Genomic DNA, 25,521 nt, shown 5'->3' with positions numbered 1-25,521 from the left:
GACTTGCGATACAGGGAACAGATTTGTCACTTTGCTCTTATTTAGTGTAAAATTGGATCCCCTCTAAGAGTGCTTGTAACTTACCTACTAATTTGGCCATATCAGTAGTCACTCTCTCATCACATAGTGCCCATGGTAGATCACCATTCAAATGCCCATGTACTCCCCTGGAACAAAGCAAAAATAAATATGAAGTCAGTCAAATTAAGAGGGAAAATGAGAGATTTCCTACACAAAATATATATATTTTTTAAAACACCTGAAATTGAACCAAAATGGGATGGGGGGGAGGAGGAACCCAAAACACATACATTTTGGAAGCAAAAAAGTCTGAATTCATGTTTAAACCAGAAATTTTCATTCCTGCCATGAGAGTGATCACTTAAGGCCTCATTTTTTTTTTTTTTATGCTCCAGGGTACCCTATTTTGTTTGGGGGGGTACCTGGGTAATCGGGGTTCAAGTATCGATCACCAGGGATCAAGTCAAAGTGTGGTGCCAAATTTGCACTTTTTGTCAAATGATCTCCAAGATACCTGTATGTAGTAATGTTATTTATTGAAAATATATATCTGCAAAATATTTAATATAAACAAGTTAAAACAACATCTGTGTTTGACATTGAACTCTGGCTTCTTGTAATCAGATTTTCTGGAGCAGGGTTCACAGACTGGACCAGTTTTTCAACTAAAATTATGGGTCATTAAAATTTTATACTAACTTTCATGCAAAACCAAACCAGTGAAAGACTGGTAAATATATTAAATAATGACCTTCAGGTATCCAGCAGCTGGTTTTTGTACCCGGGGTATCATAAATTTCGAGCGTCACTTGATTTCCCGGGAATTACTCCTAGCCTTAGATCATGCACTTACAGAATAAAACAAATGAATGTTGTTTTTAGTATCTCTATTGTTTCATAAAAGTAGGCAGGTCAAATATGTGCTTGACCAGATTGACATCCTGATATCTTAATATTTGACTTATTGGTTTATTGGTATTGGTTTATCACATAATCACAAAATTTAACAAATACTTATAACATATCTCCCACTTTACCGCATCAAAATGCAGATTTGGTTATCAGGTGAAAGGTCATATTTTTCTTATAAACCATTTTAACAAGATGTGGCATATTTTTCTCCCAGTAAAATGTTAGGCTTAAAAAAAATAAATTGCTATAATGAGGACAGTGTTCTAGCTAGAAATTATGACTCTCCTCACTAAAATCAATTAAATTGCCCATCATACATTTGACTTTAAAATATTACCTAGGCTTTTGCAGCCTACGTGAAGTTCATTGCGTTCAAAAACAAGCTTTGGAAGTTGATTTACTTTTGAATAGTGGGAGTAGAGGACTGGGAAGACAGTACAAGATAGTGTATACATGCATGATACTCCCTAAACAAGTTACACCCTAGCTGCAAAAATACCCCCAAAACAAGAAAACATTGCGCAAGTTTTGCCTTCATGTAATGTTTTAAACAAAATAATGCACATTGGAGTAAATTTACCAAATGTCTTTTTTTTTAAATGATCCTAAACAAGTTAAACATGATTTTTAAAAACATCTTGAAAGTCAACCTAGTTAAATATATATGCTGTGTTACTTACACCAGCCATTTTATTTTGGTAGAAACATTTTTGTGAGTGGTCCCCAGGAATTCAGCAAACTTTCACAACAACTGCAATCATTTAAATTTCTACTTCTATGCTGCAAATCATCAATAATCACACTAAGGGACCGTTCACAAACACTTGTAAGGGGGGGGCTGATGCAAAAATATATTTTAGCGCAAACATTTTTCGGGGCCCCCATTTACAGACCTCAAAAATTTCAGGCCCCCCCCTTTTTGACATGAAAATTATTGGTCAACCCCATAGAAAAGCATATAAACTCAATTTTCCCAGAAAAATTGTGGCCATTTTTTTTCAGGGCCCCCCCTTAGGAGGGTCAAAAAATTTCAGGGCCCCCCTTTTTGCATCAGGCCCCCCCTTACAAGTGTTTGTGAACGGTCCCTAACACCTGTTCAGCATCTGGATGAGGACTTAGCTAATTCTGACTTTCTAACAAAGTGTTGAAGGAATCAATTTTCTTGGTTCCCACAACTAATATATCACCACCAACCCCTTCCATGTGTACCCAAGAATGATAATTCAAAGTCAGTGATAACATGTTACTTACATTTGAGCCCATTTTTTGAGCTCATTATCAATATATTTCTTGACTCCCTTAGGTTGAAGACCAAGTGAATTGCCACACATATAGATGCATTCTTCTGTAGGACTGTTGACTAACGACAAATCAACTGCAAACATGAATCAAATCAAATAAATCAAGAATAGTAAGACAAGAAAAAATATCTACCTATAATGTAGATCATGTTTCAATTTGGACCATGACATTTTTCTTTCATTAGTTTTTGATAAGTAATACAATGGGCTATTCTGTGAAGTTGATCCATGCAAATTTGAGAATCTTTGTGAGAATCAATTCTTGGATTCTGGCCAAAATTCTAGCCCCTGCAAAGATGGACCAGTCCACACACTCCCCAAAATGACAAAATTTTGCAATTATACCCCATTTGGGCCCAAAACATAGTGTTTTTGTGCTAAAAAGTAAGATGCACAGGGCATGTATTGCTTATTTTTTCCCTTTAATGATTGTAGGGGGGCATCCCCTACTTCCGCCGCATATTACACTGTGCTGATGACTCTTACCATTTGGTAATTCCTGCATCTTTGGCAGCATAAAGTCATTGCGTACATCTTTGAGAGTATCCCTGCTATCCATACTGCGTGCAAACACCAAATCATTGATACTACATCCAAAATCAGTGGCCCATTCTTGCAGCATTTTCACTACAGGTTGTGACTTTCCTTTCTTGAACTTTTTTGACGCTGGTGGCGACTGGTCGCTGACATCATCTGATTGGTTGTTGTTTGAAGGTTCGCCATTGCTGGGATGAGGTCTACGGGTTGCCATTCTGAAATTTAAAGCATTTGAAATGTACAATTGGTAATAGTTTTCCACATTTATACTGGTGTACCATGAGTAAGCCGTAACAGACTGAAGCATTACAGCAACAAATTGACCAAAAACACAACATTCTGTAATTTATTTAACTAAATATAGCATGGGGCAATCATACTTTTACTCAAGTCTGCATCATGAATATGTGTACCTTTTCAGCAGCACACCAAATCCTCAGTCATTACTTCAATGATGGATGCAATAAACAATATGAGCACCACAACCAATCACACATAGCGCATTCTATAAGCATGTTTTGTGGTGTGATTATATGGTCAATTCCAGCCAAAGCGGGCCAAAATTCTCTCTGGGGCCATTTTGAAAATGTTTTCCTTTTCAATTCTAGACTTATCAAATGAGACGATCATGTCTAGTGAATCATCAGGTGGAAGTGCCATCGGATTGAAAAATAACTTTTCTTGCTAGACCAAATAAAGTGTTAAATGCGCATATGCATGTTACCCACTTAATTCAAGCATTTTTCACCTGTTGTGCGCATTAAAATTTCACTTTCTTTAATATCTTTCAATATTTTATGTGTGACTCATATACACTAGAAACCGGTGAAGACTTTGAACGTAAAATATAATTTTATTACATATATCTACAAAGAAATATTTTGGTTATTACAAATTTTAAGAAAGAACCAGGTGTACAGTTAAGATTGTGTCAATTCTTCGACTCTTTCCAAAGTGGTTGTCATTTAACATTACTGTATTATTTCGAAAGATTAGAATAAATGCTTCATATAAATATAAATTTAGATTTTGTATCTCGTCGCAGGATGAGGATCTCGGATGGATTCGTGGGTAACAGCGTCTGGAAAATAGCAATTCCTATTAATTTTTTTAAATAAAAATAAAAAATACTTTTCCGTATGTCAATAATTCAGGCTGCAATGGCACTAAAATGAATTTTAATCAAAATACAGACTACATGGAATATTTAGAATGGATCATTATGGCATTTTGGGTATAAAAGTTTTGAGAATAATGAAGTTGCCAAATTCAAATAGACAGAGCAAACAGTTTTATATTATTATTTTAGTAAAATCATTCCATATTTTCATGCAGCAATATTCTATTAACTCGTGTTTGACAGTTCCTATGAACTAAAACACTATCAATACATTGTTAACTATAATTTAAGTAGGGATTAGTGGGTAACCAAAATGTTCGTGGGTAACACATATTTGAAGGTATGTATTGGTAAGCGGCAAAATAGAAACTATTACAGAAGGTTGGAAACCACCATGCGGTTATTCCTCCATTGTGTTTCAATGATTCCCGTTTCTCTAACTAATTGCATTTACCCAAAAAATGGTAATTTAGGATAATCAATCAAAACTTCATGATGCAGCTTCAGTATACCTTCAAGAGGACGCTATTAAACAGGACTGTTTTGAAACCTATTTCGCATGTTTTCAAAATGTTAAGATGCATAAGAAACATATAATTTACGAGTAAATCCTTGGATTCGTGGGTAACGCCGAATTCGTGGGTAAAGTTATAAGTACTATAGTACCGTTTGGGGTTTGCGTTTCTTAGGTGTATAGACTGTAAGTACTGTCAAAATTATAGCATACCCATGGCTTGAATATGTGCTGATTTAAACTTAAAATAAACAATCTCCTTATTTTTCAAGGTTAGCATGTATTCGGGATTCGTGGGTAACAAAAGTTTAAACCGTCGTAGATTCTTTTTTAAAGTGGTGAACGTATTTTTACGATTTACAATTTTAAGCGCTTGTCAAACTAAATTCAGTGTCCAAAGTCATTAAATGTTAATTTAAGTTATGGCGATTATATTTGCTGGACTCGTGGGTAACAGTTGATACGTGGGTAACGTCAAATTTGATTTTATGGAATTTTATGGGTAAAACGTATTTGCATAAAATAATCACTTGGACCTCAGAATTATAGAACGAAACTTCGTTTCATGATATAGTCATTTATGGCATATTCACTTAACATTTTTCAGAACGATCATTTTATTTTTGATGCGAGGGTAACAAAATTATTAGTGAAATTGACTTAATGGCCTCTAGAGTCCACAAACTTTGGTGGAATTCAATCGTTTTACATATGATGAGAGATCATGCAAACGTCTTTCTAACGGTAATAATTTCATTTTGATTGAAGGACATTCAAAGACATATATGGTGCTTTATCTTTGAATTCGTGGGTAACGCCAAATCATTTAAGCTATCATAACTTGTCCCCTGGTATGACTTGCTAGTAAAGGCCTATATGGTCATTTTCACGGTAAAGGGTGTAACTTTGGATTTTTAACATTTTGATCCGTAGTTTTCTAATAAAGCCACAGAATTCCATGATTTTTGGCCACATAAGTCATCTAGTTAGCAGCTACCTTGGGTAGCATAATCATCTTCGGGAGTTACTGCGTTCAGTTTTAGCAGGCTTAAATATACCTAATATTGCCATTTTGAAAAACTGTAAAAACAGTAACATTTTGTAAAACCCTGTGTTTTCTTCAGTTAGTTCATGGATAATTTTCTTATCCTGAAAGTACGGTCATATGTTCAGTAAACACTGCCACATTAGATTTAATTGTGAACAGCCCTGTATTTTTGAGAACCGGACTTCGATATTTGTCGTTTCGGAGGCTTCATTTTCCGTTAACAATTGTTAACAAACTTTGTGGGTATAGCTTTGGTTCATAATTCTTGGTTATTTCTTCACTTCTTCTTGATTCATAACAATTGATATCTTAACTTGAAATGGGTAACAAAAATTAGTTGATTTGCAAGCTTTTAAAATTTTTATAAAATCTTGACTTCAAAGAGCCGTTTTTCCGTTAACTTTTTTGAAGCCTCCGAAACAAACTGTTCAGCAAGCTTGGGCAAATATAAATAAAAGAGCTCATCCAATCTATTTATCAAAATGTAGCAAACTAGATCCTCAAGTCACTTGTTTTTAAATCATGGAGATATATATCACCGTTTGAAAATGGGACCTAATACAAACTTTCCGTTAACAATTGAAGCCTCCGAAACAAATGAAGCCTCCGAAACAACAGTAAGCTTAATTATCATCTATGCATATCTAAATTGGTATGTTCCATATTGATATCTGCATTGTAATTGTTGCATGATATGTGCAGAATGTCATAAATTTAAAAAAAATTGATATTATGGTTAATGCTTGAAAAATATACTGATATCCAAGAAAGCCCGTTTCGGAGGCTTCACATGCAAATAACACCATACTTAACAAATGGGTGAAAAAATTACCATGTTATAAATCTACAATATCTGCCGCATAGAATCATTGATTCAATACACACAAGAAAATAACAGCTTAGATGATCCCAACAGTGTTGTTTTCAAAAAACTACTTCTGCAATGTTTAACCATTGTTAACATGAAGCCTCGAAACAAAAAAAAATGACTTGCTGTGATAATTTAATTTTTGTCACAACTGAAATTCAATACTTAGAAGCAAAGCATGAAAATTGGTAATTGTCATATTTTTTACCTATTTTTTCATGTCAACTTGTAGTAGTTAGCCAAATATTTTACTTTTATGATCACCTGTGTTGTTAACTGAAGCCTCCGAAACACAAATCGCTTGAATTGCCAATTCTAAAAATAACTCCAATTTCTGTGAAACTTGGCTGGGAGGTTCCTTTCATCAAGTAGTATTTGTACATGAAGTTAGACATTTAAATTATTTTAGGAACCCAATTAAAACTTAAAAAATATGTTTAAGGTTGGGAAATTTCCATTGCAAATGACCCTTGATGTTAAAAATTTTCAAAATTGCAATTACAAACATAGCAAAACATGGTATAAAATTTAACTTATATCTGTTGACTTACTTTGGAATGGGATTTCACATGTATTCCAGCTTTCATGTCATAATTTTCTGAGCTTATGTAAAATACATTTTTCTTAGATTTTAACCAAAATGTTATGGAAATGTCAAATTTTTATCAGAAATCAAAAGGTTTAAGCCTTGAAACACTATTTTACTCGAATTTAAGTTGCTTCTATGCATGATTACAGTAAACAGAAACATATTTAAGTGGTTTGAAATTTTGACCCTAAAAATCAAAAGTTACACCCTTTACTGTGAAAATGACCATATGCACAAAGAGAGCACATTGGACGTGACATGATATGCTCCATCAATAACGTGATTTCCTTTATTAATGACATTTTAAAGTGGAAAGTTAACATAGAGAGAATTTTGTCCGCTTTGGCTGGAATTGACCATATACATGCACCAATCACACACTGTACATAATCTATGAATATTATATACTGAATGTGGTGTCCACCATGTGACAAGAGTACACATTCAAATCATACGAAATTGATGGGATGAATTTTTATATGCTTTGAAAAAATAAAGTCACACAATATTAGCATTTTTCGTCTATGTTACTCCCTTTTATTAACAAAATACTGGTATTTCCAATTAATAACATTTATGACACTTTATTTTAAAACCTATCATGGCATATGTACTCTATCTACATGACCATGTCAAAAAGGGATAAAAAATGAATTTCATTCATTTAATTTTCTTGTTGAGACTAAATTAAATACCGTACAATTGTCAGGAGTGTAGCATTTTGTGAAAATCTTGTTTTTCTGTACATATTTCATGAATATGAAGGTCTTCACATCATGATTACAGTAGTTTGGCTTCAGGAAAATAATTTTAAGGCTATTTAAAAAGAACACCAACAGAAGGGTGCAATTCTGTGCAACACTCCTGACATTGACTATTTAGATAGCTGTAGCAAATTATGATCAAGCAATGAAAAATATGTTTTCTTTTTTCAAGTTACTATCACAATGCACTAATAAAATTAACTGTAATACGTATGAATAATATTGCCAACTTGGTGTATGAAAAAAAATCATATTTGATTCTGTTGTAACACTCCTGATGAGAAAGGATTTTTCTTTTCAACCCGCTCTAAAAAGAAAATGGTTAAGATATATATCAAACAAGTTTTATATTTTCCTAGTTTAAAAAATAGCCCAAATGTTGTTTCAACTTAATTCATATTGAAATAGATTATTACTGTCATCATTACCTTACAATGCTACACAGTCTGGCAACAAGTGATTTTTTGTACATATTTTATTTTGAGCATCATGTAGTCTTCACATGTTCATAATTAGACTATATGCCATATGTGTCTAATTTGAAAGTATGGTACTTAGCATGTAATTAATACTTCGCAAAATGCCATGAAAATCCAAGCAAAACTTTTAAAACTTTTTTTACAGCGTATATATGTGTTTTAAAAATACAAGTACAGGTACATGTAGCGTTATTCAAATTAAGAGAACTTATATGAAGTCATTGACAATGTAGGGTCACCAAATTTGGGACAATTAAGGCAAACCTACTTTGCCATTCTATGGCCTACATTTGTGATTGGCTCATCTCAATTTTTAAGTAAAACAATTTCCTTTTTAATGAAATTTTTTTTTTAAATACTGTATTCCCAATAAATTTTGTGACCAACTCTATATACTGGGTACAAGCCTTCTAGCATCAATGAACTTTATGGTGATAGACAATCTGCATATTGCAAACATCACTCTACTGAGACAGCTCTGGTTCGCGTTACCAATGATATCCTGCAAGCAGTGGATGTGCATGGTGAAGTAGTTTTGGTTCTATTAGATCTGACTGCTGCTTTTGACGTTATCAACCATGATGTGCTATTGCAACGTATGGAAAATCGTTATGGAATGTCCGACTCTGTCCTCGCTTGGTTCAGATCGTACCTCTCCGGTAGAGTTCAGTCAGTGGTCATCGACGGTATCCAATCTGAGCCTTCTGTACTGGCTGACGGTGTGCCTCAGGGTTCAGTACTAGGACCCATTGGCTTTTCAATGTACACTGCTCCCCTGAAAGATATTATAAGATCTCATGATGGAGTGCAGCTTATGGTATATGCAGATGACACACAACTGTATATATGATCATGAATTCAGTTAATAGAGATCAAGCTATTTCTCGCTTGGAGAATTGTGTCAGTGATGTGAAGCAATGGATGATTTCTAACAGACTGATGTTGAATGATGGGAAGACGGAAATCCTTCATATCAAAATTTGTCAAGAACATCACGCCATTGGATTCTTTTCAAATAGGTTCATGTGATGTTAGCCCTGTTTCTAAAGCACACAATTTAGGTGTCATTCTTGACCATCAGCTGACTTTGTCCTCTCATGTAAACTCTGTGTTCCAGTCGGCAAATCTGGCTCTCAGGAAGATCGGACAAATTTGCAAATTTCTCAATCTCGCTACAGCAGAGAAATTGGTTCACGCCTTTGTTAGTTACAGGCTGGACTACTGCAATAGTGTACTGTTCGGACTTTGTGAGCTCCGCAAGATTCAGCAGGTACAGAACGCGGCCGCAAGAATGGTTGCCCTAGTCAAGAAACGCCAGCACATATCGCCAGTACTTCGCCAAATGCATTGGCTACCAGTGAACAGTAGAATCACCTTTAAGATATTACTTCTCACGTACAAGGCATTGCACGGGCTTGCCCCACGTTACATAACGGAACTGCTTCAGGAATATATGCCATCACGCTCTCTAAGATCGGCTTCCATGCAACTGCTGAAGCAGCCCAAGTCATCAACATATCATACGGGCGAAGGTCTTTCGCGGTTGCTGCCCCTGCACTTTGGAATAGTATTCCATTATCTCTCAAATCAGCCCCCTCTGTGGACAGTTTTAAAGCAATGCTTAAGACGCATCTTTTTAATTCTTAATGTATCTTTTTTACCATGTTTATACTGATTTTGTACATTGGCAAATTTGTTTTTAAACATTGCTGCAATATTTTGGTTGTTTTTAAATTACTTTTAAGGTGTAGTTTTTAATATCGTCACCTTTATGGCCAAGGTGCCTGGGTCATTGTGCCTGTTTCTCGTCGGTTGCAGTGGTTTGGTTTTCTGAGTGATAGACCCGTGATTGGTGGGATTTCCGGCCGCGTTCTTCATTGGCGTGTGGAATACATCAAAAGAGATGAATTCCAAAGGTTAGTGGGGAGTGTGGGTGGGGATTTGGTTGGTTTTGGGTTTATTGCTCGGAGGATCTGGATTGCGGGTGGGAGGCATGTGGTAGTGACTTGGGCATTTTGGTTGTGAAGGTGACGATATCCAGTGTCATCATTCTTGTAATTTTAATCTGTTGTATGGGTATATTTTATATTGTATATTTTATGTATGTGCATTTTCCTGTTTTAGTTGTAAAGCGCAATGGGTCATCTGCGATGCAAATTGCGCTTTAAAAATATTGGTTTATTATTATCATCAAGCATAGTACAGTGTTGTCACATGACAACTGAATGATAGAATTAATTTCTTTTTATGCAGATGGTAAGGTACATGTATAAAACATATTTTTTCTGCTTTATGGCAGATGACATATGTATGTGTTACGAGGTCAGGGAAAAAGTATAACATCATCAGTTTGACCTCATTAAAATGAAAACATTCGTCTCAAGGGCTTAGGCAGCCTGCCAGCCAGCTGTGTGAGGAGTGGTTTAAGACAAGAAAGACCTGATTGTTACGCACCGACGTGAACTTGACAGTGACTGCGAAGTTTTATGGAACCATATTGAACTCAAGGGAAGAAGATCTCTCCTCATGGGGACTTCCTACAAGCCTAGGCATGATGATAATGAAGCCGTTAAAGAGCTTCAAGACTCATTGGACAAGATAAACAATGGACGTTATAGTGGCTGGTGAAGTAAACCAACCCAACATAGATTGGAAATCCAACAGTATCAAACCTGACCACTGGGCTTCAAAGGAAGTCGCAACCAACCTGCATCAGGTCATTGCCGAAAATGGTCTGCATCAGAACGTTTCTGAACCAACCAGAGGTAATAACATCTTAGACGTGGTCCTAACAAACAGTGACAACCTAGTCAATGCTGAATTAGTTCCGGGAATTAGCGACCGCAGTATCGTTATGGTTGACATCAACTTGGCCACCCAGTGTAAGAATATACCGAGGCATAAAGTCTTCATCAGAAACAAAGGCGATAAAGATAAAATTCTGGAAGATCTAGTGAATTTCCAGCAGACTTATTTCAGTGTGAAAGACGAATCCGTTCAAGTCAAATATATGATTTTTTTTGTGATGAGACAATCGCATATGGAATTTTAGAGGGATTGTGATAACAGTTCCACATAGAAAAGCTGCACTATCATGAGGGTGCCCATCCCCACTGCCGTAATGCCCTCAAAATATGTCCTTTACCAAAGGCAGTCACTTGCCGTGCCCTCTAATGAAGTTGCTGTCGGTGCCCCAGCCCTGCCCCTTCATTATAAAACCATCTATCTTTGTTTGTATGTGTTTTCACTTTTGAGAAATTGCCTTGGTGCCCTTCTCAAATTTTCAACAGTTGCCATGATGCCCTTTTGAAATATTACAAACTGCCATGCTGCCTTGCCTTTTCAGTGAAAATCCAAGGCAATTTTCAACTTACTCTAAAAAAGTTGCTGTGCCCCTTCAGATCCTTAACGTTGACCAACATCTGCCTGCAATCACTGCGATTGTTAACAAATCCCTTTGTTCAGGTGTTTTTTGATCTGCCGCTCACAATGCTATTGTGACACCGCTCATCAAGAAGCCTTCATTGGATAAAGAGATACTGCAGAACTACCGCCCTGTGAGCAACCTGAGTTATGTTGCTAAAGTTATAGAGAAGTGTGTTGCTACCCAACTTGTTGAGCATCTCAACTCAAACAATCTTACTGATCCACTGCAGTCAGCGTGCATCGCGCTCTACACAGTCACGGAGACTGCTATGATCAAAGTACTGTCTGACATTACATCTGATATTGACTCAAGACGGGTTGTTTTTGTTGTACTTCTCGACATGAGTGCAGCTTTTGGACCGTCTTGAAAAGAGCTATGCAATCACTGGTACTGCCAAAGCATGGTTTGAGTCTTATCTTAAAGGTTGGGCTTCGAAGGTGTGTATATCTGGCACGTTATCAGAACCTGTCACTCTCAGTTATGGTGTGCCACAAGGGTCGGTGCTTGGCCCTCTTTTGTTTACTTGTTATTCCAACCCCGTTGGGGAAATTCAGCGCTTTCGTATTCAATTAAGATATCACATCTATGCTGATGATTGCCAGATTTACGCATCTTTTGATCCTCGCATTCCTAAAGATATGGAAAACACTCTCATTAATATAACAAACTGCATCGCTGAAATCAGGAGATGGCTTTCAGCAAATTACCTTCAACTCAATGACTCTAAATCCGAGTTTTTCATTACTGGATCTAACTACAACTTAAAACTTGTTGATACTAAAAACATCGAAGTTGTCATTGGTGGCTCAAGTATCAAGCTCTCCCCTGTCATCCGGAATCTTGGCTGTTTTCTTGACGTAAACTTATCCCTCACGGCTCACGTCAACAATCTTCGCAAGACAATCCTGTTCCACATCAAAAATCTCTGGCACATACGTAGATTCATTGACAAAGAAACATGTCACCATGCAGTTCGTGCTCTAGTTATTTCCAGGCTGGACTATTGTAATGCTGTCTTCACTTTACTATCTGCCAGGGATAAGGATCGTTTACAGCGACTGCAAAATAATGCTGCACGCTTTGTGTTTGCGGTTGGACGTCAAGTCGAAGCTAAACCACTTATTCATAAACTGCACTGGCTGCCTGTTGAGCAGAGAATTCTGTTCAAAGTCCTTTTGTATTACAAGGCATTTAACAACTTAGCTCCTAAGTACATCGCTGAACAATTTACTGTTTATGTTCCATCCCGGCCCCTTCGATCAGCCATGGACACAAATCGGCTTGTTATACCGATGTCTGAATTGGTCACTGTGGGTGATCGAAGTTTCAAAGTTGTCGCGCCGCAAATGCCTGGAACTCTTTGCGAGACAACTGCGCACTGCTGGATCTACAGACATTTTCAAGGGAAATCTTAAGACTTTTCTATTTTAAGAACTTTGTAATTCATTTATTTGTTGTAAACGCTATGGTACCTTGTGAATAGCGTCCTAAATACCTGTTTGTTGTTGTTGTTAATTCGAGGGCTGGTTAAGCACCCTCATAGACCCGAATGTAGTGAGGGTGTTTGGTATATCCGCTATCTTTCAATTACATGGATGGCCAGCATCCTGGCCCGCAAATTTAAGCTTTATGAGAAGCCTAATTTAGTTGCAAAATGAGAACACAGAGTAGCTTATCTTTAACCCTCATTCTCTCATGCCAGAGGTTAAAATAAAACGATCCCTAACTAATTATCAAAAGATCGTAAATTTAATTTCTTGGAACGTGAAGGCGAAACGATTTGTTTACAAGTAAAAATCCTTGTTCCGACACCGATTCCATTCATTCGGCAAACCACATGATCACTCAGGTGAACTAGGATTGGACGATCGATAAATTTTATCCAGGTTACCGGGCCATGCCTAATGGCGATACTCGCGTCTTGGAAATATTATTCAGCCATGTTGCAAAATGATCGGAAATACACCATCAAGGCGACTCGATCAGTAAGCATCATTGAAACTAAGCAATATTTAGTATTTCTTCTTTTAATTTCTTGGATGAAATTGTAGTTTACACTTTTACAGTTTTGATTAGTTCGAGTGGATTTAAAAACCAGTCCACTAGTAGACACGTTGTAATTGACAGTTTGACATTTCCGCCGGAGGATAATGTGAATCCATTTATAGGGGCTGTGCAATAATTATGAGCCCTGTGGGAGGGTAAAATTGGGGGGCAAGAAATTTTTGGCCAGCCGAGAGGGGGGCAAGCGATTTTTGGCACACATTCATGGGCGCCTTTTAAATAAAACGCTTTAAAAAGGCTTAGGAACACAGTACGGAAACGCTTTAACCCTAACCCTACCCATGGTTTTTTGGCTATCGGAAGGGAAAGAAGAAATGAAAAAGGAGGGAAGATGAGGAGAAAAGTCACTTGGCAGTTGGCACCCCCGGGATTCGCGCCTGGGACCCCTCGCATGCCACGCAGAAGATCCCCAGCATGTAGCCACACAGGTGAAGTTGGCCCGGTGACTTGGCCTGGCTGATTGCGTCATCAAGTCACATGGAATGCATGCACGCAGAGCGGTTTTAATAGTGGGACCAGAGCCAAAATTCCCGTTTGTGGCGGGACGGAATTTTGATAGGCCTTTTAAATTGTAGCTCTGTGCCTGTTTATTTTATGGATTCTTCATGTTCTTAATATACAAGTAAGTTACAGACTACATTCACACACAAGAAAAATAGTCTAAAGAATCAACATGCTGCCACGGTAACACAAATTCATTGATGTGGCGGGACGGAATGATAAACTTAATGTATTTGTGAACACAGTACATTTGTTGAATTTTTATCAAAAGTACCGGTACTGTAATAAAACATTTGTTTCTAACATTGGTATTAACTTCAACTATCCTTCTTTTGTTATGGAAAGAATTATAAAATTTACCCCTCTCTTTATAGTACGTTCATCAATTTTTTTAAATCATGTCAATGTGGCGGGACGGAATGTGGCGGGACGGAATTTTGTCCACCATGTCAAAATCAAGAAGAAAGCAATTGATTCACTTTAAAACTGACAAAATTGTCTTTTCTTTCACTTCCAATGAAAAATTATTGCAAAATATTGACTGAGAAAGAAATTTTTCATCCCTTCCTGAACTTAAAAAATCATCTCAAAATGTGGCGGGCCATGTTTTACAGCATAGACCCTGAAAATAGAATTATTGCTGGCATCCTACCACAAAAGGCCTGAAATAGAAGAAGTTCTTACAAGTAAGTTACAGACTACATTCACACACAAGAAAAATAGTCCAAAGAATCAACATGTTGCCACGGTAACACAAATTCATTGATGTGGCGGGACGGAATGATAAACTTAATGTATTTGTGAACACAGTACATTTGTTGAATTTTTATCAAAAGTACCGGTACTGTAATAAAACATTTGTTTCTAACATTGGTATTAACTTCAACTATCCTTCTTTTGTTATGGAAAGAATTATAAAATTTACCCCTCTCTTTATAGTACGTTCATCAATTTTTTTAAATCATGTCAATGTGGCGGGACGGAATGTGGCGGGACGGAATTTTGCCCACCATGTCAAAATCAAGAAAAAAAGCAATTGATTCACTTTTAAACTGACAAAATTGTCTTTTCTTTCACTTCCAATGAAAAATTATTGCAAAATATTGACTGAGAAAGAAATTTTTCATCCCTTCCTGAACTTAAAAAATCATCTCAAAATGTGGCGGCACTGGCGGGCCATGTTTTACAGCATAGACCCTGAAAATAGAATTATTGCTGGCATCCTACCACAAAAGGCCTGAAATAGAAGAAGTTTAAAATGGCTCTGAGTCTAGCAAAGTTGATGAATTCAATTTTTGTGTACTCAGGAATGTTTATTACCATAATAGTTGATATTTTGGAAAGTTTTGACTAAAATTTTTTTTCGTCCTTCCGAACGTAAAAAAATCACCTCAAAATGGCGGGACGGAATTTTACACATATTTTAATTTATTTCTTTATTTTTGCAAAGTCCACTGAATTTTTTTTTAGTGCTGAAATTGTCTATACAGAAGACCATTATAATACCATAAACAAAAAAACCCTATATTTTTTAAATATGTAGTAACATCAAATTTAACAATTCCGTCCCGCCACACCGAGAGGGCGCTACGTGTGTATTTTATTGCTTGCATTCCGAAATTGACGGGCAAATTTTACTTTTTTTTTGCCGATTCATAATCTTTGGTTAGTAGCCTATTAAACCAGAGGAGTACGGAAGTAACTAAGGGCCATGTGGGTTCGCTTTGTAACGTAAGAAGTCAGGATCTTGTGATCACAAATCCCGACTTGTGGTGTTCCTGACTTAGCCAGTTTGAAATAAAGAGAAAGTAAAGATATCAAAATAAAGAAATGGTTAAGACAACTAAGGATCTCAAGAACTCATGAAATCTGTTCAATTTTTACGGCGTTGGTATTTTAATTGTAAGCCCATCCACGTTAGTTATCTCGAGATCCTATTTTCTTGACTTAAAGTCAGGAACTCGTGAACTCAAGCCATGCTTGAGTTCCTGACTTCCTGACTTCAAGTCAGGAACACAGGATCACAAGATCCTGACTTCATGACTTTAAAGTCAGGAACTCGTGAACTCAAGCCGCGCTTGAGTTCTTGACTTCATGACCTTAAAGTAGGGATGACCAATGAACCATCAACTTGATTAGAACACTCCCATAGACATGCAGGGAGCTCAACTGTGCACTGCTTGCACAGACATTTCTAAATTGATCTCATTCTTTTAATTTTCAATATTTTTCTGTAAAAATTGAAGAAGTTACTGCCAATTATATTTTGTAACTATCTTGCAAATTACAGCAACATAACTTATTTCGTTTTTCTGTAAGTGCGAGTCAAAATTGGTCCATCGCCACAGTGCGCTTTAATTGCCAGTGGCTGAGTTCAGCACTGCTCAAGAATGGCACAAAATATTCATGTCAATAATTTCAGGTGAAAAACGTGGCCTACTGAGCTGAAATTTGGCAGAGTTGCCAGTAATACCTCTGTCATACCCTCTGTAAAAAGGTTAAAATATTGAACAAGTAGATCTTGAGTTACAAATTAAATCACCAGCTTCCCTTTGGAATTTCCATACTCCTTTCGAATCATGCTAAGAAGACACCTTTCTGAACATAAATGTGAAGTTTCGTGCTCATTTGATGTATTTTTCACCTGATTTCAACCCTAAACGTTTTGTTATATTTAGGCCCATACCATCTACAACTTGCTGCTGGCTATACCTTGTTTAGGACTTTCACCTGAATGTGCAACCATAACTGTTTCAAAATAGCCCGCGATAGTCATGCAGGTAACTCCGAGGTCAAGCATTGAATTGGTTTGAACAAAGATACTCATAATGTATTGAGTATCTTTGGTTTGAATGAGGAATACTACAGGAACCAGCGCCTTTTGTTAGAAGTCACACATGAGCATGATGAGTAAAGTGGATAATCTCTATTGTTGTGAATGAGTCAATGACCTTCAAAACTTAAGATTTTGTTTACATACACCTACGAATTGGTCATATTAAACCCAATAACATTGAAATTCTTGGTTGTGAAAAAAAAGTTCACCTTCTTAGTGCAATTTTGATTTTGTGCCATATCGGCTATCTTGGATGATTTTTGGCGAATGTCCTCTAAATGCATGATTTCAATGCCTCGGTTTGAAAAAATAAGTTATGCCAGTGACTAGATAAGTGCCATTTCATAAGAAACCCTTTGATACTTTCACAATATGCTTGTTTCATGTTTGCAAATATGTTAAAATAAAGAAATATATAAAGGTAAATATATGCTTATGCCAATTTTGCTCCCAATTGCTATTTTTGGACCTTGCATTTTATTTCGTTCCAATGACCGGTCAGAATGGGAAACTTTGATAATTCATAATCCGAAAAGTTTTTGACCGATTTTGACCATTTAACCACCAAAATACTTCTGTTGATGAGTTCTACCCAGAAAACAATATTTTGTAGCAATAGGGTCAACATGAAATTTTGATGGTCATCCCTACTTAAAGTCAGGAACTCGTGAACACAAGCCGCGCTTGAGATCCTGACTTCACGACTTTAAAGTCAGGAACTCGTGAACACAAGCCGCGCTTGAGTTCACGACTTCCTGACTTTGAACTCAGGAACACACGAACTTAAGCGCCGCTTGAGTTCACGACATCCTGACTTTGAACTCAGGAAGTCACGAATACAAGAACACAAGCACGGCTTGAGTTCGTGACTTTAGCACGTGTGTTGCTAGCGCCATCATTTGATATTATATGTATGCATTTAGGCTCTCTCAGCTGGTAGGTGACACCGAAACTTGTCATATACTCGGATACCACTTAGATGAGAACAATTATTTATTTAATCTATTTTTTTTTCATTTCAGCTTAATCATTGTTAATTTAGCGGTTATATTTGTAATTGCAATTAGAAACGTTGTAATAAAACATGATTTTAAATATTTACAAATTAATTTTCTCTGAGGACTGGTGGAGTGTTTAATAATCAGGTAATGATGATGATGATGGCGACGACGACGACGACGACGATAATAATGATGATGATGATGATGATAATGATGATAACTCGATGATGGTGAAAACGATAAAGAGAAATAAACATGCCTGGCATTACCTACATGTATTTATATTCTATTTTTAACATGGACAAATTTGACCTCTTGGCTCCTTGCTTTTAATACGCATTGTAAAAGTCGGGTTGGCCTTGAAGAAAATATGTTACATGCTGTTCGAAATATAAAGACATAGTCGGGTTGACCTTACAATGTTTGTGCACTCATAAATTGACCTCGAAAGGCATTGGATATAACACATCATACTCCACAACGTCAGGTTAACTTTCTTGTTGAATGGAGGCCTCGAGGTCACTGAACTGTGTCTTTGGAAATGATGTCTTTTTTTGGCTTGTAGCAAATGATAGTATATTCAATGTGTATGCAAAATCATAGGTGAGCAGGGTAGATGACACGTGCTCTTTGTTCAAATATTAAAAGCATTAAACATTATTGGCAAATATTAGCGGTTCATATTGCTTGCCCCGCCCCATATAGGCTTGGCCCCCTGGAAAAAATCCCAGCTACGCCGCTGGTGGGTGCAGGAGGGGGGAGCGAAGATTGCATTGTTAAAATTACTGAAATCCCTCATCACTACCACCACGATCATAGTAATTATCTGACATCATCATTCATTCATTCCTTCATTTATTATTTTCACTCATCAAATTACAAAAAGCAAGAATACATCAGTATTATCCATTATCATCATCATCATCATCATCATCATCATCATCATCAACAACATCAACATCATCAGCAACAACAACAACATCATCATCATCAACATCATCATCATCATCATCATCACTGTGATCATTAACATCATCATCATCATCATCATCATCATCATCATTATCACCTGATAAACTAGATACACCATCACACCAACAAAAGAGTTGGGTGATATTCGATATTGCAAACGATCATTTCTGGATCACTTTCGCTCATTTTTCGCTCATTCTTTAAATCAAAATACCGGGCAAGTATGTCGGTAAATGTGTCTATTTTGTGTATTGTTTGTGCTAATTTTATTACAAAATATTTGATATCAATCCACTATAGTTGCTAGATCCCCCCATTCGAGTATATGACAAGTTTAGTTCGGTGTCACCTACCAGCTGAGAGAGCCTAAATGCATCCATATAATATCAAATGATGGCGCTAGCAACACACATGCTAAAGTCCAGGCAAAGTCAGGAAGTCACGAACACAAGCCGCGCTTGTGATCGTGACTTCCTGAGTTCAAAGTCAGGAAGTCAGGAAGTCACGAACACAAGCGGCGCTTGTGTTCGTGACTTCCTGAGTTCAAAGTCAGGAAGTCGTGAACACAAGCGCCGCTTGTGTTCACGAAGTTCCTGACTTTAAAGTCGTGAAGTCAGGATCTCAAGCGCGCTTGTGTTCACGAGTTCCCGACTTTAAAGTCATGAACTCAGGAACTCAAGAACTCAAGCGCTGCTTGAGTTCACGAGTTCCTGACTTTAAAGTCATGAAGTCAGGATCTCGTGATCCTGTGTTCCTGACTTGAAGTCAGGAAGTCAAGAACTAAAGCGTGGCTTGAGTTCACGAGTACCTGACTTTAAGTCAAGAAAATAGGATCTCGAGATAACTTAAGTGGATGGGCTTACATTTGAAATACTAACGCCGTGAAAATTGAACAAATTTCATGAGTTCTTGAGATCCTGAGTTGTCTTAACTATTTCTTTATTTTGATATCTTTACTATCTCTTTATTTCAAACTGGCTAAGTCAGGAACACAAGAAGTCGGGATTTGTGATCACAAGATCCTGACTTCTTGCGTTACAAAGCGAACTCACGTGGCCCTTAGTTACTTCCGTAGAGGAGAAATTCACTCCTGTGACAATTTCTAAATTTTAGGTTGAGTGATGACCATTTTTGGCTCTGGCCCAGTGAGCTTTAGTGAGACCTAGTTGGGTTAGGGTTAATATGCAAATTTTCCTGCTCGCTTTTGGCGGGCCGAGAGGGGGGGGGCAAGCGATTTTTGGCAGGTCATAATTATTGCACAGCCCTGATGTGGTGATCAATTTCACGATTTAAGGGGGTACTACACCCTTGGCCAATTTTGTGCCTATTTTTGCATTTTTCTCAAAAATTATCTATAGTGCATTGGTGACAAGTAAGATATGTATATTATAGGGGCAAAGAATACAACTACTGCACTGAAAATTCAGTAACTCAAGGCAAGTACCTGGTTATTGATTTATTGATCAAATATTGGTTTTCCTCATTTTTGACTGCAACTCCACAACTGTTGTCTGTGCTGAAATAAAATTTCCAGTGCAGTAGTTGTAGTCCTTGCTCCTATAATATACATATCTTACTTGTCACCAATACGCTATAATATTTGAGAAAAATGCAAAAATAGGCACAAAATTGGGCAGGGGTGTTTAGTAGTACCCCCTTAAATCTTTCCTTTTTCATTTCTTGCTATCATTTAAAGCCTGAAAGCATCAATACTAAAGATAGGCTATCAGTCGCTATAGATATGTTAACACTGGATTTCATTTCTTGTTTATTGTTTACTGTATGGAAAAGCCTCTTCTGTTGTATCTTGTATTGGTTGTATTTCCCACGCATACTTTCAGGTCTACATTCTTGTGACCGGTCGCTATGTACAGCTGGCTCAAAATAAGCTAAGGTGTCATAAAAGTGTAACACACAATTATTTTTCCAGCTCTTTTCTTTTGGTCTCCAACCAGGTTTAAATTATAGTATGCACATATATCGCTCATAATACACTAAAAGAAAGATAAGTTATAGACCATTTACTTCACAAATTTAATTTTCTAGCCCTTGCGTACGTTATATTTGACAGACACAATTTTGATGATTTTCTGCAATCCAATAAAAATTTATAAAGTATTACATACGGTATTTTGTGGTTATTTAGGTGAAGGACCTACAGCAACTGTGTGTGTCTGTCAAGCCATAACATACGCAAGATGTCTGTCAAATGTAACATACAGAATAATAATTTGGCAAAAACAGTAGTTCAAGATGGGAAATTGAATAAAGATCACATGCAGTTTATAAATCACATGTTTTAAAACACTTTTATAAACTCTAAACTATCATCATAATGTGAACATCAAGTGATTTTTAATTTTTTAAACGATTATGTATGTTACTTTTGACAGACACATACAAATCTTGCGTACAAACTTGAGTACAAATGTTTGACAGACAACACTTAAAGGAGTGTTTCGTGATCCTAGCATCCTCTTTTTATGACATTTTTCAGTACATATCCACGAAAAAAGCCTATTCCCAAAATTTCAGTTGATTCCGATTTTGCATTTGCGAGTTATGCATGATTTATATGCATTACACTGCTCCATAGACAATGCGTTGTAATTTCGTTCTGGTGCACCAGAACGAAATTCAAATTTCACGATATCTTTGCAAAACGAATTAATCTGCAAGAAATATTTTGTACATAAACATTATGTAGCCAGAGGTTTCCAGTGATATAAAAATCTCAACTTTTTTTGAGAAAAGTGGGGGATGAGGCTGTGGATCACGAAATGCCCCTTTAACAATGGATTGTGTCATCAAAAAGCTTCTCCTCACAAAGTGATAGTGCCACAAAGCTAGGTGGAGCTAAATGCTATGTCATGTAGCATAATTAGCTGTATCACCCTAGTTTAGCAGGAATTACAGCACCGTCTTGCGTATGTTACTATTTGACAGACATTTCAAGAAAAATTTAAAAATTGTTTAATGTTCAAAAAAGATGGCAGCCACTTACAAATTGATTATAATATGGAGAAATGAAGTTATTTACAATAGATTTACCCTTTAGTTTATGCTTCAAGTCTTTGTTTATAAAAAACTGAGGGACTTCAAAATCAATCAAAAGTTTGACAGACAATAGTAACATACGCAAGGCAAACTTTTAAATCCTTTTTTTTGATCTGTTAACTTATAATTCATAATGCCTCTTTCTGTTTTTTTGATTGGTTTACTGCACCATTTTGGGAAACAGGTCACATGAATTTCTATAAGGATCCATAAAAAAAATTAAAAGCTGTTGAAAAAAGGCGTCTCTTGGCATGTTACAAATAAAAGTGTAAAAATAGGCATTTTTACAGCTATTTTTTATTTTTTAATTATTATTTAGAGTGAAAGGATTTTACTTAAATTGTGTATGCTATGTCTATACTACCTAAACTTGCCACTAAGGGAGTGTTCATAAATACTTTGGTGGGGGGGGCTGGAAAATATTTTTTTCATGTCGAAAATTTTTTAACCCCCTCTTCGTGAACCCAAAACTTTTTGACCCCCCTCTTAATGGACCTAAAACTTTTTGACCCCCCTCATATTAGGTTCAAAACTATTTTGACCCCCCCCCTCATTTGTACACTTTTTTCGCCCATGATGGGGATGAAAATGCCTTTATTGTGACAATGTGCGTTTTGTATTTTACACTATTTTGGCCCATGATCAGGGTGAATTTGGGTGGAAAAGGGTTCCTTGCCCCTATTCTTTTCCTTTGCCCTCCAGATTTTATCTTTCATTTTTCATTCATCTTTGTCATGGGGCACTTTCCCCCTTGCCCCCTGGCTACGCTTACTGCCGAAATGGGGTGTTTTGCTATTTGCTGGGCCAGTTAAGGTGTGATCATGAAGCACAAAATTTTGCAATTTTACCCTATTTGGGCCCAAAACACAGTGCTTTTCGATGTGCTAACAAAGTTGCATAGGGCAGTTATTGTTTTTTTTTTCTCCTACTAGGATCTTTAGGGGGATGTCCCCATGGAAAAATTAGGGGGTGGAAACGTGTACCCCGGTTCTCCAAGATTCCTCCGCCTATAATTGTAAAGCAACATGATTTAGTTGATAATAAATTAATAATCTGTACTGCATGAAACATTATTGTACAAATTATAAACACTAAAGAAGAACAAAGTTATTGCAGTCTTTTGGTGATTAAAAGAGCAGATCAGAAGGAACTGACACAAACCTCAAAATGAAGTTATAGACAACAAGACAATTTTAACACTTCATACTTGAATGACTTTTCAAAAATACATAAAGGACCTGATCAAATACCCTTATCTGGCATGAACTTTTGTTCTGGTTTTAGGGAACATTGGCGTAGCTGTGAAGGCCTTGCTTGAAAAAAAAAATTTCAGGCTATTTTATATTTTTTGCTTCAGGACTAACGTTGCTAAAGTTTTTACACCCCCCCTCTACGTGCCCAAAAACTTTTTAACCCCCCCTGTTCATACACCCAAAACCTTTTTAACCCCCCTCTTCAGAACTCCTAAAATTTTATGACCCCCTACATATTTTCCAGCCCCCCTACCAAAGTATTTATGAACACTCCCTAAACTAGCAAATATTCCATTTCTATAATTATTATTTTAAAAAAAAGATGTCAAAATATATGGCTATAATATGACACCTTAGCATATTTTGAGCCAGCTACAGTACAGGGTTGCTCGAGAAGTCTAGCCAAGAATTTGCTCCCCGATAGCTTCACATTCTCACCATTGCATTCAAAATCTAGTTGGATTCGCTGAAGCATGACCCTGTGCAAAGCAATGGAAGTTCAGAAGTAAACACAGCCGATCACAACAGGTGCTTGCATCAAAAATGTTGCTAAGTAAAATTACACTTCACTAAAATTTTAGACGGTCCAGATTTGGTCAATCTTGCTCAAAAGATACAGTTGACTCATCGAACTAACTTTCATCCAAATTCAACATTAACAGAATAAATAACCTCCGGTGCAAAGAACTTCACTGCTGTCCGACCGAAAAACCATAGCAAAGCCAAAGTAGGTATGCTAGGTGAATTCAAATTTGCCATCAAACTGCATCATTTTACATATCAAATTAAAGCCCTTTAGTAAAGAAAGCCAAAACTGAAAACATTTTTGTCATAGCATTTTCCGTACATCTTGTCAAAGATTGACTATCATCAAAAAGATTCTGCTAGCAAAATTCCCCAAAACGGCATTTAGGGGTGTTTCTAGATCTTAGTCTCATGGCAATAGCAGCTTTTTTTAATGGAACTGCTATCAAAATCCCTCTAAAATTCCATATGCGACTTGATTATCACCATAAAAAATCATATATTTGGGTCAAGTGAAGTATAGAAAACATATTTATGTAGGTTTCCTTCACCGACCTATTCTCGAAAAAAATTCAAATTTCTATGTAAATATGCATTGTGTTTGAGCCCCGGTTTCAGCGAATTTCGCTGACTAGCGAATGTGTTAACTAAGGTTTGCCTGGGATACCTACAAAGTACTCTAGCATCGAATGCGTAACTATCGTGTGCAAATTCGATGCGCCTAGAGTTCTCGAGTAACAACAGGGTTGTCTACAAATATATAATTTTACTTAACCATGCCCCTCATTACAGTCAATATTTGTATTCTAAGTCTTTGACCTCGATCTTGTTCTTGATATCACGTTGTCTTTATTATTGATTTGGCCTGGACTTGCATGCATTGGCTTGCTGCATTCATGTGCTCTAGTTAAGCTTAAAGCTATATGCTCATAAATACACTATTCTTCACCTTCACACGGTGACATGAAATGGTAAAAAATGTTACGAACTTGCAACAATCCACGGCTTACCTGATCTGTTTGTGCGGCAGTAGACAAATTCAGCAATTAGCTTACAATACAAATGTGACACAAACAGCTGAAAAATGTGTGCGGACGTGACTGGACTGTAAGTACTTGTAAACAAAATAGATGTATAAAATCTAAATATTAATGAAGTGACGTAAAAACACACCCATGCCCCGCCCACTTTATGGCCATAAAAAATAAAATTATGCTGTACTTTCATTGTTTTATGTGTGTAGTGCATGCAGATAAAAAGAGAGTGGTCAAAAATGCTTGGGGCTGGAAAATATGTAGAGTCATAACATTTTTTGAGTTCTGAGTAGGGGGTTAACAATTATTTGGGTGTATGAACAGGCGGGGGCAGAGGAGGCTTAAAGGCATTCCTACAATGCACTATGATTGGGAAATTTGATCAATATAACCTAATTTTAAAGGCAAAGTCCCCATTGCCACACACACAAAATGGTAATTTTAAAACTGCAGCCAACGAGTTAATAGTTGAGACTTATGACTGATATTTGATTTTCTTACAGGAAACATTCATATTGTCCCACCGCATTAATTTTATTCCTAAGTCTCGATGTTTTGAATGTTAAATAATAGGATGAAAACACCAGATATTTGCACACAAGCTCAATGCAAGGTATGATCAACTGTACTGCATGTGTACAAAAGCCAGACATACAAGGTCAGAAACCCCATTGGGTTGTAAGAATGTCTTTAAACAT

At 36.7% G+C, this 25,521-nt stretch overlaps 1 protein-coding gene across 1 annotated transcript in view; it reads right to left on the bottom strand.

Moving 5' to 3' along the window:
- The window catches only part of LOC140158605 (kynureninase-like), a 43,822-nt gene extending 18,917 nt beyond the window's left edge, over positions 1 to 24,905 (bottom strand). The window contains exons 1-4 of the mRNA XM_072181765.1: positions 24,800 to 24,905; positions 2,721 to 2,986; positions 2,185 to 2,308; positions 85 to 167 (exon numbers count right to left, since the gene is read on the bottom strand). Coding sequence (XP_072037866.1) covers positions 85 to 167; positions 2,185 to 2,308; positions 2,721 to 2,985 — 472 coding nt within the window. The 5' untranslated portion in view covers position 2,986; positions 24,800 to 24,905. The remainder of the gene's footprint in view (positions 1 to 84; positions 168 to 2,184; positions 2,309 to 2,720; positions 2,987 to 24,799) is intronic.
- Between the last annotated feature and the right edge of the window lie 616 nt (positions 24,906 to 25,521).

Source organism: Amphiura filiformis, chromosome 8, assembly GCF_039555335.1.
Source record: "Amphiura filiformis chromosome 8, Afil_fr2py, whole genome shotgun sequence".
Classification (NCBI taxonomy): domain Eukaryota; kingdom Metazoa; phylum Echinodermata; class Ophiuroidea; order Amphilepidida; family Amphiuridae; genus Amphiura; species Amphiura filiformis.
The sequence above is the reverse complement of the archived record's forward strand: the minus strand, read 5'-3'. Positions and strand labels throughout refer to the sequence as shown.